The 18,844-nt window shown below is 40.3% G+C and overlaps 1 protein-coding gene across 1 annotated transcript in view; it reads left to right on the forward strand.

The window, feature by feature from the left end:
• The window catches only part of sbf2 (SET binding factor 2), a 78,341-nt gene that overhangs the window by 19,335 nt on the left and 40,162 nt on the right, over positions 1 to 18,844 (forward strand). Inside the window, exons 3-6 of the mRNA XM_030765745.1 lie at positions 8,858 to 8,995; positions 12,970 to 13,104; positions 14,971 to 15,081; positions 16,989 to 17,094. Of these exons, the coding sequence (XP_030621605.1) occupies positions 8,858 to 8,995; positions 12,970 to 13,104; positions 14,971 to 15,081; positions 16,989 to 17,094 (490 nt within the window). The remainder of the gene's footprint in view (positions 1 to 8,857; positions 8,996 to 12,969; positions 13,105 to 14,970; positions 15,082 to 16,988; positions 17,095 to 18,844) is intronic.

An 18,844-nucleotide genomic window follows, 5' to 3' on the forward strand; every position in this document is an offset into this window, starting at 1 on the left:
AGAATGCGCTGGAATCAAGAGAGTGGGTTAGCTTGGGACATCCTTGCGTCAGCCTGAGTGTGTTATGGATGGCTAATTATAATTGGCTGTTAACACTGATTGGGTGGGACAAATAGGAATAACTGACATGTTTTGTAGGCCAAGTAAGAACATACAAAATGACAAACCGAAATTATTTTCTTTTAATTAGTTGACTGCTCAAAGGGCCAGTAAAAATCTGCTTGCAGGTTGGATTTGGCCCAGGTACTTTTAATTAAATAGCCTTAATGTATGTATACCCAGGTGTAATGCCACAGTGGAAAGCAATACGAATTCTGTTTTTACCCTGACTGTGCAGCATGTAGGTTGGAGGTTATCTTATTTCCAAAGATGTGCTAACATCTCATAGTCTTCTTTTTGTTTTAATGACAGTGGGAGGTAACTACATGCTTTTTCAGTGAGAAGATTTGTGGTGACATTTATTACAGAGTTGTTTTCAAATTATTTTCAAAACATGGGCAGTTAACCAAGAGCATGTTCTTTTTATTTATTCTCTTAAAGTTGATGTCTGGTTTTGTAGTCTGTCATGCAGGATTTTAGTAAACAATAATATTTTTCCAACACAAAAAAAATTCCACATCGTAAGGGATAGTTTAAAATATTAAGTTTTGAAATTAGAGACTTCATACTAGAATAAGAAAATTACATGTTGAAATCTGAAACATAGTAGTCCCTTTGGAATTATTTGATTATTCTCTGTAATTTCAGAGTCCCCTCAGACTTATTCTTGCTGTAATGAACACCTATACCTTGGTGTGGCCTTCACATTTGCAGAGGATTACATGCAGTGCATTGAAACGCATTTTGTTATATTGTCTATAAGTAGTGTAGTCTGGACAAAAAGACACTTATTTCTCCTCCAACCTAGTTCCCTTAATGGGACATAGCCATCCCTAGCCACACGTAGAATACAAATGATTCTCTGTGAGCTGTGGTGGGATGTGAGTGCCTTCATGTGTACATAGATTTCTGTCAACAGTAAACTGGTGTAGAAGAACTATGATACAGGGAGTTGTTGCCCAGTTCACTCCTGCAACGCCATGGGGAAAATTGTCATGATCCCTTCGTTATGATGAATTTAAATTATGCAGGTTATTGGGTCAAAGTCTAGCTAGTTTGCCATACGAAATACCTCAAATTGAAAGTATTATAGTCAATCCTTTCTTTATTGTCATATATTTTACAGCATAGTGAGAAAAAAAGAATGACAGGAATGTATGCTGTATTTATTGACACGAAGGCCCACGCATCCTGTCTGCTGGTCTTTTCAAACCTGAAACCTGCTCAACTCTGACTACTTCAGCAAGCCTGCAGGGAACCACATCCCCGTGAAGTTTAAGCAGAAAGTAAACATAGCCTGCATGTGTTGAAGTGTGGTTCTAACACAGCATATCAACTTGATGGATTCACATCTTCATGATGACATTTTCCTTGCCTTTAGCTTTGACTTTAGCCTCCGAACTCAAGCCATGCTTTTACCTCAGCATGCTAAGAATAACAGACCAGGCAGAACATCCTCGAACGCTGCAGGACTGTGTTATAAGTGCTGTTTCCGTGGTGTATATTTCATGTTTACAGTCTTTGCTTTTAGAGCCCTCTTTTTCAGTCTTTCTTCTGACCGTAAACTGGATTAATAGGCACCTCGAAACAAGGAGAACAGCAAAGTTTATTTCTTTATTTTTTAGACTTCATCTCTGAAAATGGTAAAGATAAGTCTTCAGTATTTTCCACTGTCTTTTGAAGACATTCTTGGATATAAATTTATGTCCTGGATAGACAAACATGAGCACTAAGAAAATTGTCTGGCAGTTCAATATAGATGTGATTTATAGAATACACAAGAAGAAAATTAATCTTACAATGACTAGAAAAAGGATGTAATCATTCAATCCACAGGGGTCTTGCGTAAAGTCCTCATGAGCAAAACCGTTTTAGTTTTCTTGGACTTGGTCTGTTTTGAGAGAATTTTCTCCTGATGAAACTGAAAATTCCTTTTTGGGGCCTGACATCCTATAATGAAGGAATTTGACCTCACTTGCCTGACTGATTGTAAACGTTTGTGTCATTTCTCTTGTCTAGTGCTCTGTCAACTTGAAACCACCCCCCACCCTCTAGTACTCCATCCTCTTGAACCCCCCCACCCCCCCCCCCCGCCCCCTTCCCAAATCCCTGTTGTAATCTGGTATGTGGTATGCACTTCCGGGAAGGAGGCTGAAGTTATTCAGAAAATGTGTAAATAGTTGCAGTGTAGTCTCTAGAGTAAATGACACAGTTGTCTGTTGTCTGTCTAATAACTGAAGGATGATAATGTGAACTCAAGCGAGGAAGGCGACAGTTTCTGATCTTTGTAATAGGTCACATGAGTTGAGACGTGTAGAGTTAGATCTGGTGGGTGGGTCTGATTGTGTGTGCGTGTGTGTGTGCGTGTGCATGTGCATGTGCGTGTGCGCATGCCTGTTGTCAAGCTCTCTCCTCTCACATGGATGTTGCATTACGGGGATGAATAGCTGGTGTGAGGAGACTTGACATGCCTCACTGCACGTCGTTTCATTCCATGTTTGTTAAACAAGAAACAAACGGGAAAACAAAACAGTGCATTCCAAATGCCAGGATGCCTTCCAACTAAAGGAGAATAGAATTGTGTGTGTTTGTCAGGAAGATGTCCACATGAATCAGTATTCCGCCAGCCAGAGAAATGAAACATTAGGAAGAGTCAGAGCAGAAGTAACCTTGAAAGCCACTATGACCTCACCAGGAAGCAGGAGCACTGGACGTGCAGGCAGTAGCGCTGTCACGTCCCTACAGTAGAAGGGCCCACTCACTGAGGGATTTTACAACTCCTTTAAAACAGACTCCACTTCTCTAAATTTAGGACTGTCAGCAGGCTAACATGGGAAGTGATGAAAAAACATCATGGGATAATTTCAGGCTTCAGAGGATCCTACCAGAATGGTAGTGACGTTTATATGTATTTCTAGAAGTTTCCTCTTGTTTTGTCTAGAATGAGCAGAGAACAGGAGTATGTTGCTGAGGAACAGACACAGATCTTCAGAGATTTGTGTATACCATCCTCACTTGTATCAGGAGTGATTAGTGTTCATGTTCCTGAGCTATGGTTAAGTAAAATGTTACCGAGCAAAGATCAGAGTGTAATTGTTCTCTCAGAGCTCTGTTATTTTCCACTCTTTCTGTGGTCACATTGAATGGGAAACTGACTCACCAAGCCACCAAGCCACCTTGCCAGTTTCAGTGAGAACTTGCCAATGAGAACAAAACCCTATGAATTGTTAGTCGAGATCACAGATGGATGATAACACGACAGACCGGGATGAGGTGCCTGGCGGCTCGTTACGTGTTAGGACCCTCTTCTTGGTCTCTGAAGTTTAATGCTTACAAGATTTGCATTGACTTCATGGAAGAGGAAAAGAGGAAATCTGCTGACCGCCCTCAATTTAGACACCATGAGTGAGTTCATGCTAGACGTGTCCCACCACACCAACAGAGTGGTCACATGTGGTCTGTGGAATTTTAGCTGCCGTGGCTTAACCTCTCTGTGTCTTTATTTGTGTTCTCACTCATCACTTTCTCTCCTTCACCTCATTCCTGCTTAAGGAAGGTACTTAGGAGGCGCCTTGTAGCGTCCATAAATCTCTCTCAAACATTTGTTTTGTCAATAGTTAAGTGGGCACCAATTATACTGTTCCTGGAGAAAAATGATCTTGCATGCCACAGTTTTCCATTCCTGTGAACATGAGCATACCTCGCATAGCATCTGTAAAATCCCATGTGTTGTATACTTGACCAGCCTTGACCAGGTCATACTTTCAATACTGTGACAGAGGGTTCTAGACTTATAGTTTGATCATTAGAATTTTTGTCTTTTCACTGAGTATAAATGGATGCTTTTTGTGCTCCTTCCAGAGTCTGTCTCTCTGTCCACCTACTTTTGTGCAGTTTTATGTCATCAGCAACTTTAGTAATATTCTCTGTTCTGAAACTATAGGGCATTGACCACTGTTTAGTGCATGGGCATTATTTTAGGAATGTAGGAAACACTCTAAGTGAGAAACAAGAGTTACTTTCTTCATCCTGCCCCAAACCATTACAGAGTGTCCAAACCTTTGAGACAAGGTTCGAATATGGAGCTGATGTTTTCTCAGGTGAAAAAAACAAACAGAGAGAGAGAAAAAAAAAAAAAAAACAAAAGAAAAAACTGAGGGTTGATTTTAGGGTGTGGAGAGTGGGTCGCTCTGGGCTCTCTGAGCCACAGGAAGCACCTGTCCCTGAGCTGTTATCGCTCTGCTCACATGCAGGGGGCTTCACACTGACGTAGGGCTGCATTGTGCCTTGCTATGGCAAAGGGACAAAGATGTTTACACTTACCCATTCAAAGTGGCCTGCATCTTTGAAACAATGTTTTCACTGAACTTGATGTTGTTATTTAGTTGCAGAGCACATTGACAATTAGCCCTGTATATGTTGCAGTAGCTATCTTGTTTCTTTATTTTTTCAGTGCATCATATGCTTTTTTTTTTTTTTTTTTTTAATGTGTTGCTTAAGGAGGCATTGTTGTTACCCATGGGAGTGTCTAAGTTCCACGTCACGTGCTGTAGGGGAAATTATTCTCTCCTTTGAAAAGCCTTTGGGCGTAGTTATTTATTGGGTGTTGTTGATTTCAGAAGGTGTGTGTTTGTATTAGTATTAGGAGCTTATCTATTGTCTTCGTTGGCAATAGCAGAGGGAAATTTACAGGCATGAGTCGCCTGTGAATTTTGGGGAAGAAAATAAACAGGCCACTCTGTAGTCCACATTCAGGCACATTAGGAAAACCCATTAGGAATTCCCAGGTATTTCTTGGATTTTTTTAAGTATTGTTGAGTGTTTTTCCCTGCTTTATTACAGGAACTGAAAGCAAACTGAGTGAAGTGAAAGAATGTCCAAGTCTCTCCGGATCTCCATATTTTAGCATTTCCTTGTTTCACAGATTGAAGTGTTTAAAGACTAAGATGCATGTGGTGATCTTTCCGAATGTTTTTAATTTATGTTGTGTGTTAAAATAAAGCTCAAGTATTCGCCTGAAGTGAAGAAATCCCCCCAAAGGACTACGAGTGAGGAACTAGGGCGAAACCAGCTGTATGAGCTAGACGCTGGACAATGTGTGGCTTTAGTAATTGACATTTCCTGCTTGTACATGAGTTAAAAATATGATATCTTGAACCCCAGACTTTAGAATTTCTTACACCCTTGAAGTGTCATCAACTCTCTAAATAACTGGCCTCAAAATGACCACTGTTGCCCACTTTGCATTTGTAGCGTCTCCTGGTTACTCATCCTTCTGTCTTTGTAATAAATTATTGCTATCCATTGTTGACTAGCTAAAAACATTCATCCCTAAAATGAACCATCTGTGTGAAGTTGTGTAACAGAACTGAAAGAGTGTCCTAGCTGTTATTGAATTGAGAACAGTATCTGGTCCTGATGTATATGCATTAGCAGTAGCTGTAGCCGTGCAGCGAGCATCAGTTTCCCGGCTGATAAGTACAACGTGTGGCTGTTTGTGTAAATTGAACACAGGACCAGTGTACTGTTTGGCTATGCCGTCAGTCTTTTACCCCCCCCCCCCCCCCCCATCACTGACCCTGAAGATGTTCTCAGGAAGTGTTGTTATGCTTACATTTTGCTGAATTTCCCCCAGGTCTTCACACTCACTTCTATGAATAGATACGTTCAGCCCGTGTTAAGACTTCCCACCTTGCCCCTCTGATTGACCTCAGCCTAACTGACAGAAATAGACCCTCCATATGTCTGCAGTTAAGCAGCTAGTTCTTTTCGGTTGTGTTCTAGCTCTTTTCTTCCTCCAGAACTGACAAACACTCTGCTGCTCGCTGAGCAGCTCTGAAACACTGTTCTCCTCAAGGAAAAACAGACTGTTTGAGTGGTCACATCTGTAGTGTTTTCCGACTCCAAAATGTCTTACTGCCAACTATTGGCTACCTATCTTTCTTTTTCAATCTTTTTTTTTCGCTGTCTGTTTCTCATACTTTGTAACACTCTATGTTAAGCAATTTCTGGTAAATGCAAAGTAGGAAAATGCAGTTTGAGATTTCACAGAAAATGAAGAGGAAGCAAGAATAATGGAAGTGTAAAGCTAAGCTTTTTGCATGCACCGATTTGCTGCCCTTGCGGTTTGCGCAGGCAATTGGTTTACTATTTGTCCTTTAACTAGCACGATGTTCCTAGTCCCTATATGGTTATCATTCAATAGGGTGACACGTCCAAAGCAGTGGAACATAGTGCTGACGAGACGAGCATCTTTGTGGACTAATTAGATGGCAGAGATGATCGTATTTGACTGCGCTGATTCTTAACAGGTCAGCCTGCAGATCTGGTGTCAGAGTCTGAGGCAGGAACATTGCAGCTCTGTGCCGCGTGAGGAACATCAGTGACAGGGTAACAATGCAGCAGAGGACACTGACATCAGAGCGACTGGAACAGCTCACAATTCCGTTGTCATTTGACTGGGATCTAATTTTAGTCCAGATTCTGTCCTTGCTGTTGTGACTCAGCTGTTTTTTTGTGCGCATGGGCAACACGTGGGCCTGCGCATCTGGGTCTGTTAAGAAGAGAAATGCTTAATGGAGAAAAAGGCTTAGATGTTTTTGTGGTATTGCTTGGAATGTCTTCTTCTGATAACTCTGTGTGTTTTTTTTTTTTTTTCCTGAAACTTAAGTCACATCATGCAGATGCCTGTCAGCTGGTAACTGGTGGTTGGCCTGTTCCTGGAGCTCCTCTCACTTCTCATTATGAGTGCTCAATTGTGCACATTGTTAATATGCAGAAACTCATATTTCCACATACCTTTTGGGCAGTTTTCATTTATTTGTTGCCCACATTTGTTCCAATGGAAAAATGAGTTACTCATGCATATTTAATATATAAATTGTTGCAGTCACTCCTAGACTGTCAGCCCAATATACTTGTTTTATGAACTTGGATTAGTCAGAAATATTTTTCTTGCTCTCTCCTTCCTGGCTGTCTAGGCACAGGGCAGCTTCTGTCCTGCAGAGCTGATGTTCCCTCTGCACTCTCCAAGACACTAAGCCTAAGCTAATATTGACTGTAAGAGAACACCCTCAAAGAGATTCCTTAGTGTTTAGAGTTGGTCAGGGTTTTCAGGGATATTTCCCATTAGAGTTGTTGTCTGTCTGTATGTGGTCGTGAATTTCACCAGGCACGTGTAAGACAGTAGAACACACAAACTGAAGCCTGCGTGAGCCAGGTACAAACAGGCTCTGCACTTGAGAGCCTCATAACAGCACTGAGAAGCAGAGCACTAATATTGCTTAAGGAAAACATGTTACCCATTCTTTATCTGAGTTTGTTTTGAGTCTGCGTCAGATCATCTGCCCAGGTACGCAAGCAGAATGGAGCAGAATGTTATCTATTTTCCAGTGGAGCTTTACAACATGCCTTTAATATATTTTCATGCTTTCTGTAATTTTCCTGGAACCTGATCCAAGTGGAGAGTGTGCTCTTCTGTGTGTTGGTTTTACAGATTTCCTGCCTTCTATTGTGTCTGCTGTGGAAGAGTGACATCCGGGTTCAAGTCCTTGGGTCACTCAAACGCCTGCTTCTCTCTCTCTCTCTCTTTCACTCTCTCTCTCTCACTCTCACTCTCTCTCTCTTCTCTCTCTCTCTCTCTCTCTCTCTCTCTCTCTGTGTCTCTGCCTCTCTCCCTCTCTCCCTCTCTCCCTTTCTCTCTCTATCTCTCTCTGTCTCTCTCTCCCTTTCTCTCTCTCTTTCTCCCGCTTTCTCTCTCTCTCTCTCTTCCTCTCTCTCTCTCCCTTTCTCTCTCTCTCAATTCCTCATTCCACCTAAAGCAAACAGTTGTTTTATGATTATGATGTACAGACAATAATGTGTACATACTTCTCCCCCCTTTCTCACCTGCTGCAGAGCCTCTCTTTTTGACTTTTTGCTTCTCAATCTTTGCTTCTAATTCCTTTCTCTCCCCTCAGTCGTTGTCGGGGCTCATGTTTGCAGTCTAAACCACTGTTTGTGTACTAGGCCACAGTGGCTTCCAGCACAAACACCCAAGATTAACTCACTGCATCACCCCTTTTACACTTTTCTCAAGTCTATAACTCCCCTGGTGATGCCTTTTGTCACTAGCAGTTTCTCAGTTCAGTTCTCAGTAAAAACAAATGATTTGACTGTAGACTGGTGTGGATCTTCACTTTGAAATGAAGAGTTTAAATGACTGTCTCATCTTCTGACAAAGCTTGATTGTTTTCATCATACAGTAAATCTACTCTTTCACAGCAAATTTTCTTTTTTTTTTTTTTTTTGCTGTTGTGTTGCTCTCACAGGGCATGAGCAGTGAGTCATGAGGAAAACAAATCAGTACCATTTCCTGCTTTCTGATGAGAGGATGTAGTAGCCTGATACGAACATCCTGGCTCACAATCTGCTCAATACACACATTACCAGTCCACTCACACTGACGAATTACCAGCACTTCAACACCAGGGGACCAACACTGCACTAGACAATGTGACTGTGATGCTGATTTCCAGTAACTGTCTGGAAACACAGCAAGGTGTTCTGTTCTTGTTGTGATTTTACTGAAACAGCTGTCCACTTGACTCTTCTTTTGCATATGTGATGTAACTACACAGCTGCCTGTATCTGCAAATCGCTGACATGTTTTTGTTGACCACGGTGTGTTTTTAAACTGTATGGCCATAAATTAGGAGAGTGAAAGTCAAGAACTCTTTGTCATGTTTCATTGTGTGTGTATGTGTTTGTTCTTTTGTAGTTCTGCCAGCCAGGGGGATGGAGGCTGTCTCGAGAGAGGAAGTTACCCACTTTCTTCACTGTGGTGCTGACAGATATTGACTCAGACAGACACTACTGTTCCTGCCTGACTTTTTATGAAGCAGAGGTCAACCTGCAGGTGAGACTGCCATGTCCCAGCATTCATCTGCCCTGGGTCCAGCACCATGGCTCAGTGTCTACTCACACAGTAACAGAAGTGACAAGCTTTAAATCTGTTGATGGCCTACATAAGACAGCGATTAAGTTTTCCCAAAGTCACCTTTTATTGTATTTTTTTTTCTTTAATGTAAGACAACAGAGAATGGCTGTTGGTGTTGAAAACTTCTTATTTGGAGCGAGCAGATGTGTTTTGGATGGTGCAGAATACTGTGCCACACAAACAAGGAATCATAATTTGTGCACACTAAGCAGAATGGCATCCCACTGAGTCTCCTGTCTTCTCCAGACTCTCTGCAAACACTGAGTTACAGCCTCAGTCTGTCTGTTGGCACAAACAGAAATGTAAAAATACACCCTGATCGAAGCACTCTTCAGGGTGAACGTATGTTTTTGTCAGGTTTTGGTGTCCCTTCTTTTTATGATGCTTTAAAATGGTTTTGTTTCTGTATTGCTGTTTTTTTTTTCTCCCCCATGGAACATCATTTTTTAAAATGGAAATCAGGAATTTTTGTCACGTGTTTGATGGGTTCCAGAAATCCAAGCTCAAGAGCTTTAGTAGAAAAACAAGTTAGATTCCTGAGACAGCCGTGAGAGAGCTCAGACTGAAAGTGAAGCAACTGTGTTCTGCTGCAGTCAGTCTGACGTGCATATTAGTGGCAGGACCAATAGACAAATTAGATTCACAGATCGTTCATTATATCCTTTCACGCTTTTTCTGGTATTGCCAAAATTGAATTAGCAGATTGCGCTCAAAATTAATACAAGATCAGGATACAAGTTTATCTTAGAATGATGTCGTTGATGACTAATCGTGTTTAATTTTCTTTACGAATCTGTAGAATTTCCAGTGTAAAGATTGAATAGTGGCCCACTTAGACTCCTTGTTTCCTCAGAATCTCCATTAACTCACTATTTTATCACATCATCAGGAATGTGGCACTATGACGGTAGTACCAGCATATCTCAGGAAATGACAATTATCATAGCAAAAAGGTGCACATGTCAGAAGAGTGAATCACATTAATTGAAAGAGTGGAGTCATCACAGCTAAGGTTAATTAGTTTTCCTTACAAATACACTGTGTGTGAATCAGACATTTTATGGCAGGCATCCGAGTGAGTTTCTGGACATTTATTGTTTGCTTCCTGTCGGTTCATAGACTCAGCACAAATAAAGGTTGAAAGGTTGAACCAGCGCGTAACCATTTAAATAAGGGCATTTAAGTGATGGCTGTGTATTTGCCTACAGTTTGAAGATTGCACAAGACCTTGGCAGAGACTGAAAATTCCAGGCATTTGTGTCTGTGCTGTGATGACCCCCAGCTGTTGTATCCCACTGTCCTAATCTCAGGCCCTGTGGGAGCACAAGGCCCTAACTTAGAGAGACACTTTGGTCCTCCTTGTATACACTGTGTCCTGTATAAGTCAGCCCCCACAGCTGATAAAGTGCAGGGCCACCCAGATGCGTGTGCTGCAGTGTCAGCACACTCATTACTACTGCCGCATTACTCTTTATTATAGGGCTCACTGTCTCACCAGTTCTTGACAGCCCACTTGACTCTGTCTCTCTCTGTCTCTGTCTTGATTGTTTTTCTTCGATATTTCTGGCCATCTCTCCTCAGCGCGGCATATTTTCTAACTCTTAATGACTTGGGTTAAGATTAAAGTATGTCTGAGTGGATGGCACTGTCATAAATTTTCCTGTGATAAGAGCTGGATGAGAAAGGCAGAGATGGAATGAACCATTCATTCATTCATTCATTCATTCATTCATTCATTCAGACTTTCATAGTGACAGTAAAAAGGCCCAAAAGATCTGTGAAATCGATCAAATTCTCACTGAATTTTGTTTTTGTGATATTTTCTACTTTGCTTCATCTCTAAACATGCACTTCTCTGAAAATTACACATGTACTCTGCGGAGAGAGCAGTTTGAGAGTATAGAGGAATTATTGTGGAAAAATGCTAAGGAAAGTGCATGTAAGGCTTTGTCTGCATATGGATTCCTGTTGTGTGTGGTTTATTTTCTGTATATCTGTACCTTCCAAATAAGGTATTAACCCGGCCAGAGAAACAAACATAGGCTCCAATCTATACCTATTACCATTCAACCTCTGCATGGCCGTGCATCTCGGAACATTGAAATGACATTTTTCTTCTATCTGATTGGAAGAAGTTGTGAACTGTTTGGCAAAGGAATGTGTTTTCCCTAATAATTGAACCAAATCCTCCCAATACTGTTGAAATGTGTTTTCCATCTGAGGGGATATTTTAATCTCATGCTCCCCTCTGATAAGATGCTGGAGCTCTTGTGGCATGTTTTCATTGTCTGAAGGAATCAAATGGAGTCTAATAAAGGAGTTAGTCTGCAGGGTCTAAAGGGTAGGTACCAGTATAAGCTCAGAGGGCTGACAGGCTTCTGAGTAGGGCAATGAAAACCAGATTTAGAGCAATGGAGTTGACCTCCACGTCCCTGTAGAGTGATGTTAGGAGCAGAGGGATACATTGCCAGGTCACGTCTCATTCATGTATCATACTCCTTTTTCTTCTCTGTACAAAGGCCTCAAAAATGATCTGTGTGAGGTTGTGGCAACGGTCTTGTGTGACTGTAATTTCTCTACAAACAAACTGAAGAGAGTATTCATATTCCCATGATGCCACATCTTTGTCTGTAAATTATTATAATTAAAACTTATGTTGATGAGATATTTTATTATTAATTGTTGAAGGTTTTCGTTAGTATGATGATGTTCCTTAGCATTGAGAATTTGAAATTATTAGGATTTTTTTTTTTTAACTTTTCAGTTTGAATACATCATTTAACAGAGCCCTGAAAGAAATTAGAGTTTTTCCAAAAAACACACTGTTCCTAATATAATTGACTGCATTTGTTACCACTCTTCCAGCACACTTCTAGTATTTGAGGACATTATAGGTCAAAATAACATCCCCACCCATGAGAGAGAATTCTTGGACAAAATAATCAACACTCTAACTGTCTCCAAGTGTAAAAATCCATAAATAGACCAGCACCTCTCAGTTCTGTTTTCTTTTGCAATTTCATTCCTTTGGTATGTCTCATTTTTTCATATATCATAGAACTTGTTGTAGCTTTTCTCCATCCTTTAGCGGTCTTGACTCAGTAAGCATTGACTCAGATATGGGCTCGAGAGGTGCACAGCCCACTCCAGTTTCATTGTTTGTTTTACCTTGCTTGCTTTGCTTTTTAAAAGAGAGTAGTTACTTTAGACACTGTTGAATCAACACACTTCAGTTTAGTAGTGAACCTAAGTTTGCATTACTGTCTGGGAAAAAATGCAAGCTATTCTGCTTACGAGTTATAGGTCAGTCACACTGTCCTCATAAACACAGGGATTGCACGTCTACAGTTTCATCTGTGCTTTAGCTATAATCATAGGGATTTCTTATGTGTGGTTTCCCCTTGTTTTCTCAATCAACTGGGATGAGTATCAATTCTGGCAACTACAGAATTAAAAGGAAGTTCCTCTCAGACTTCTCCAGAGTCTGTATGTCTTTACTGAGAAAACAGAGGATTTAGATGTATATCAATGATAGAAATTCTTTTAGTCTGATGACCTTTGCCTTGGGACCATCGGGCTGCCTAATTTTCTCAGCAGTGTGTGCTCAGTTTGAACTCCTGGTTCCTGCACTGCATATTTTCATCATTCTGGCCTCGGTCAGTAAAGTAACTGCCTTCATAATTTAAATTGACGATCAACAAGTCTACGGTCCTGACAAAAGCTGAATTTCCCATCTCAATGTTTGACCTGGACACAGAACAGACTGGGAACATCCCAAGCTCTCTTGATCCCAGTGGATTGATCTTCATCTCATAACCCTCTGGCTTCCTCAACTCTGAAGGACTGTACCGAACTCACCCATTTTCATTATGTCTGTTTGTTTTCTGTCCTAGGGCTCTAAAACACTGGAGGCAGATGGAGATGAAGATGAGGAAGAAGAGGAAGATGGTCTAATCCAGCCAGCTCAAGTCTTTGCTCCTAAAAGTCTCATTCTGGTCTCTAGACTGGACTATCCTGAGATATTTAGGGTAAAGACACCACAAGTGTATACTGTTATACCATACGCGTATGCTATTAATCTTTGAGGAAATACAAACTGAAAACAATGCATGTGAAAGCTGAAGTATTGCATGTGTCGCTCTTTCTGTGGATAATCCCCGTGCCGCATTTATGTTTTCCTGCTAAAACAGTAGTTTCCAATGCAGGCCGAAACGAGTATGAACAGTTAGGTACTATATTGACCTTTTCAAAAGAGAGGAAAACAGAACTGATTGTTGTGGTTGTTCTGTAGCATGGACAGCAGTAGCCTGAAACTGATGGCTATTTTAGCAGCAAACGATGAGAGCAATGGCAGGCAAGTTTCTCCTCTGTCTGTAGCTGAGTGTCAACAGTCATGTTTCAGTGCTGTCAATTTACATAGTTTGGTGTGGAGATATTTTACTGTCAAAAACATTTGAATTTAAGTTCATTATATATGAATGATATTTGTTTGAAGTTAAAATAGAATTTGTTGTGAATTTTACAGGTTTTAATTTATTGAGTGTAGATTCAGTTTGGAAGGCATTAAAATTCAGCTTCTCAAACTTCAGATCATAGAAATTGAGAGTCAGCATGAGAACAAAGCATCAAGGCCATACAGGAAAAAGAAAATAGACTTAGTCAAACTCAACATGAAAAGAAATTCCTTGTCCTGAATGGCCTGGATGCATTTATGCCCATATTGAGTGAGAATTGCTTTAATCTTAATATTTCAGTTTTAAATTTTGAATGATTGAATCAACACTCAACTAATTCAAAATAGTAAGATTCACACTGATTAAACTCATTTATTTAATTCACCATTAAAAAATTCAGAGTTATTCAATTTTATACACATTGAAGACAAATTTAAATGGTTTCAACAGTAAAATTCTTCTAGCGTCCTGTCAGTAGTCCCTAACAGTAGACAGTGGTTTGCTGTGTTTTGTTTTGTTTTTTAAACTGACATTACAGTTGTAGCCAAGTTGCCTCTTTTACAGAGTATATTGGACTTTCTGAATTATCAAGTTGTGAAAGCTCCTCATTGTGGTGATTGCCCAGTATTTTACAATCTGAAATAGTCTTTAAAAAGTGTTTTTTCCAGGGTTTCCATCCTGAAGAAATGATTGGGTTGTGTTGAAAATATTACTATGTCTAATGAACACAGTAACGATCATGTCAGCAGACAGAATGAATAGGGATTTGAGAGATGAAGAGAGCTATGGAACAAGTTCAGAGCCAGGAAATCCACTCTATCCAATACTATATCCAGAGAGCAGCTATGCCAAAGTGGTCACAAGTCTTCTCTTTTTTTCTTCTTTCTTATTTTTTTCAGACTGGTTTTGGCCTACTTTGTATGGTTCTTAGATGAATTGCAGCACACGAGAGGCTGATGTTTATGTTTCATTTATGGAATTGAGGGGCTGTAGTCTGTGACCTCATACCATGCTAATGACAACGTGTCATTAAACCACTTTAGGAGGCGGTTCAAAGATGGTCGCCTCGGATTGATTTATTGCAAGAAACGCTTTGTATGCAGTGTTTTGTGTAGTGTTTTTACACATAGTAAGTTAGATTGTAGCGGCTTACAGTTGTTTTAATGTGTGGGGGTCTTATTGTTTTTTGACTGTTTGCACTTGTGTACTGTAATTTATCTGGGGTGTATGAGTGTGTGTGTGTGTGTGTGTGTGTGTGTGTGTGTGTGTGTGCGTGTCTGTGTGCATGCGTGCGTGCATGTGCTCATGTGCGCGCATGTGTGCGTGTGTATGTGTGTGCGTGTGTATGTGTGTGCGTGTGTGTGTGTGTGCGTGTGTGTGCGTGTGTGTGTGTGTGTGTGCGTGTGTACGTCATAACTGTGTCTGTGCTGTGTCTCACAGGGCTGTCTGGGACTGATCTACACAGTTTATATCGACAACCTAAATTTCCCTTTGGAGGGCTTGGTGGCCAACCTCTTCACATGCATGGTCCCTGTGGCTGGAGGCTCCCAGGTGATGCATTACTTTAACCAAACAATTCTTCAAATACCTCCACTCTGACCCAGCCTCCCTGTCTGCCTCCTGCAAAGCCCCCTGGGATATGCCCGTCCAAATGAGGGTCACGTGAGGTTAATTTGACTGTTGAGTAGTCACTTTAAATGTGCCAAAGTCAGTTATGAGGCATTTCACTGCCTGGGTTGTTTTCGCCCTTGAGTTTGTTGGGGGATGCAGACAGAAGAAGGTGACAAACCACATGCTTATTTGCCATAGTTGCAATTCTGTGATGTTCCATTCAGTTAACTGTGACGTTCACTTAGAACTCCCTCACATTTAGGCTTTCTTTTTTTACTTTGGTCTCTCAGCCTTGAAGACGTAGGGATCCAGAGATCCCACACCCTCTACTGGTTCACAGTACAGAAATTTGCTCATCGTTTTTCCTTTGACATGTATAAGATCAATGGTAACAGAGGCATAAAGGGTCAAAGAAGATTTAAATGTTCTGTACTGTAGTAGGACTCCCTGTACTCTGTTTGGGGGTGGGAGTGCGGAGGATCATATTTTTTCATCCCATAGTTAAACAGCACCTCGTGTCCCAAAATTTTTACGTAGCATATAGCAATATTTTGACATTCAGAAATATAGTTTCTTTAGTGTTTATTAAGCTATAATAACATATAGTAAACCCCAAAGAAAAAGAAAATAATAACTATCCTTTTACAGAAACATAGTCCATTTGAAATGTTGAAAATGACTGTTCTCTCCTGGAGAGCTTTCTAAAGTACATTTTCTATAAAATCGAACCAGTGAGTAGATAAAACGTAAGCCATTTACAGTGTAGAAAAATGGAAATTTATCTTTTTAAATGTTCCACGTTGAAACAATCTCTAGACTTGTGGAATAAGCCACATCGAACACACAGACCTCCAGAAGTAGATAAATGTGAAATTTGGCCAGGGGAAAATAATTTTTTTCCCAAGCCGTAGGAACACATCCATTATCATAGATAATAACCGTGCCATGAATAACGCTTTTTTGTGTAATTCACTAGTACATTTCATATTTCCCTCTGAAATCATTATTCTTCCAAGCTAGATCGTGTGTATTACTCAGATCAAACACAACTAAAGTTCTAAACCTCAAAGGTGGAACAAACTCATCCCTCAATAGAACATAAAGTCTAATCTCCTGGAATGTCAGGAATCATGAGACGGAATGGCCACTCCTCTGTCTGGTCTGAACTTAATCTCAAGCGCCGTTGTCTTTTTCAGCATGAAATCCACTGAGTCTGTTGCCTTTGTGCTTTCTGTAAAAGCTTCTTTCATGAATATTTCTTCCTCTGAGTAGCAAAAGCACTGCAACGCTGACAGAACTTTGAAACTCACTGAGCTGAATGAAGGATGTTGATAGAGGGAGTAGCTCCAGCTAGTTTGGATGGCAGCCGTAAACAGCTGCGCTCATATTATTTTAGATAACCTGTAATTTAGGATTTTCTAAATGAATATTGGACCATCTAAAGCTAATTCTGTCCTGCAGCTGTGATGTTGGTAAGTTCTCGCAGTAGTAGCATGTATAATATTCAGACAGAGAGCAAGACCGAGTACTCTATTGCACAGCTGTTAAAACCTCCTCTGTCTTGTCCAAAGGGCTCCAGTCTGTAGCTTCTTATGTTATGAAACGATTTCTGTTCAACATAGCATCAGCCACATTTGGAAACTGATCACAGATTGTCTTTTTTTTTTTAGGTTAACTTCTGTAGTTTGCCACTGTTCATATGTAATTTTGATTTTTAAAGACTGAATAGTTCCACATCAGACAATATAAGAGTGTTATGACTTACATCACATGAGAATAACACTGTGAAATGGGTACTGAGTTAGAATTTCACTGCTTGGGTTTTTTGGGGGTTTTTTTTGGTACAGAAACTCTTTTCACTGGGAGCCGGGGACCGTCAGCTCATCCAGACTCCTCTGAGTAACAATCTGCCCATCACTGGTAAAAGTGTGGCCCTCCTTTTTCAACAGCTAGGTGGGTCTCTTCTCCACTCACCACACCAGTACAAAGCACACACTGTTTATTTTACCACACTACTTCTAGAGAGCCCTACATCAACACTAATCAAAATCTTGTGATGGCCCCCTAATTCAGCTTATCCCCCTCTTGCCAACATGTTGGCAAATTCTCGAACATATTGTAAATACATCCCTTATAATGATGTTATTTACACCCAGTTTTTGACTTAATTTAACAAGAGGATCATTGAAACGACAGGTTTGTCAGTTAATCGGTTTTTATACTTCCTCAGATCGAATGTTTGGGAGGCGAAAATTGCTTGTAAGAGGATTGAAGTGGTTGTTCTTTTCACATAGTTTTGAAATCATTTCAAGATCTGCTCTAGTTCACAAGTATGCCTTTTTTTTCCTCTTAAGTCTTCATAAAAATGGCCAGTTGGCTGGACATGTGGGGCATGATGTACTATAGCTGTTCTGCTGCCCATTGTTATTGTGTTCAAAACTTTTCTGAAACATCACAAATCACGTGAATGACTCTTTACAATAGTGTGTGTGTGAGGAATATGTGTAATATTTACCACAAGGACTGAAAAGAAGAAAGTACTGACATGGGCACATAATGTTTGAACTGTTTGTTTTGTTTGTTGTGTGCTAATTGTGTAATACACCTGTGTAGGAATGGACAGATGGTTATAGAGTAATATGCTGTCCAATCAATCACTGACTTGTACACAATGTTAAAATCAAATGATAAATACCCCATGCATGCAATGGAAAAATTTTCCCTCATTTTGCAAAAAATTTGTTATAGTGGAGTGAAAACACGAAAGCATTAGGTAGTGACCTCTTTAGGAATGTTCTAATCGTTAGCATGCTCCTCTGTGTTTATTTGGAAGGAGACCAATGGTACGCATACAGACACACACACACAGACACACAGAGCTGCTGCGCTGACACTGTATTATCAGGGTCAGCTGGACGTTGACGATTAAGCAGGCCAGTCTGAGACAGATAAATGATCTGTATTTGACATTATCTGAGACCAAGGATTTTGTCAGTTCTCAAGAGTACACTCACTCAGATAAAAAAAAACAAACAAAAAAAAAAAACCCAACTAAAACAGATACTGTACAGACCATAGGCAAATGTAAAGACTTGTATAATATGTTCGAATTTGAGATTACAACACATTGTGGTCCAGTTTGATACTGCTAATGTTTGAAGCCACTGGACAATGTGGTGTGCTTTCTTGAGTCTGAAATTCCACATGATGCGATCAGGTGGGATTTTTGTTGTGTTACATGTTGTGTGCTATGTGTTCAAATCATGTGTTTCTTCAATAGGGAGACTTTTGGGAAAGTACACACTTGATCCTTTCGATATTGCATGTCAGAGCAGCATCCAGTGGTCACGACAATCTTAATGAGAAAGGCGATTTGAGAACCTCAGTTAATAAACAGTTTAAAAGTGACCTAGACTCAGGGTTTTTGTTTTCTGATTTATTTTGGCACGATTTAACTTGAGGCCTGTGAACTATTGAACTAAGATGTTATTAATTCACAATCTTCACAGAGAGGCTTTTTTAAGTGGATTTATGTAAGTGTGTAATTAATGATACATTAATTTAACAGTGTCGTCAAAGGTTTAATGTAATCCTGCTTAACCCAGACAATTAAACAATCATTTTTTTCCCCTGAAGTCTTTGATGATCACATAGGCCTGTATCTGAGGGTCTTGCATTACACGTTATTTTTTCATTTGGTACT

Source organism: Chanos chanos, chromosome 2 (genome assembly GCF_902362185.1).
Source record: "Chanos chanos chromosome 2, fChaCha1.1, whole genome shotgun sequence".
Lineage (NCBI taxonomy): Eukaryota > Metazoa > Chordata > Actinopteri > Gonorynchiformes > Chanidae > Chanos > Chanos chanos.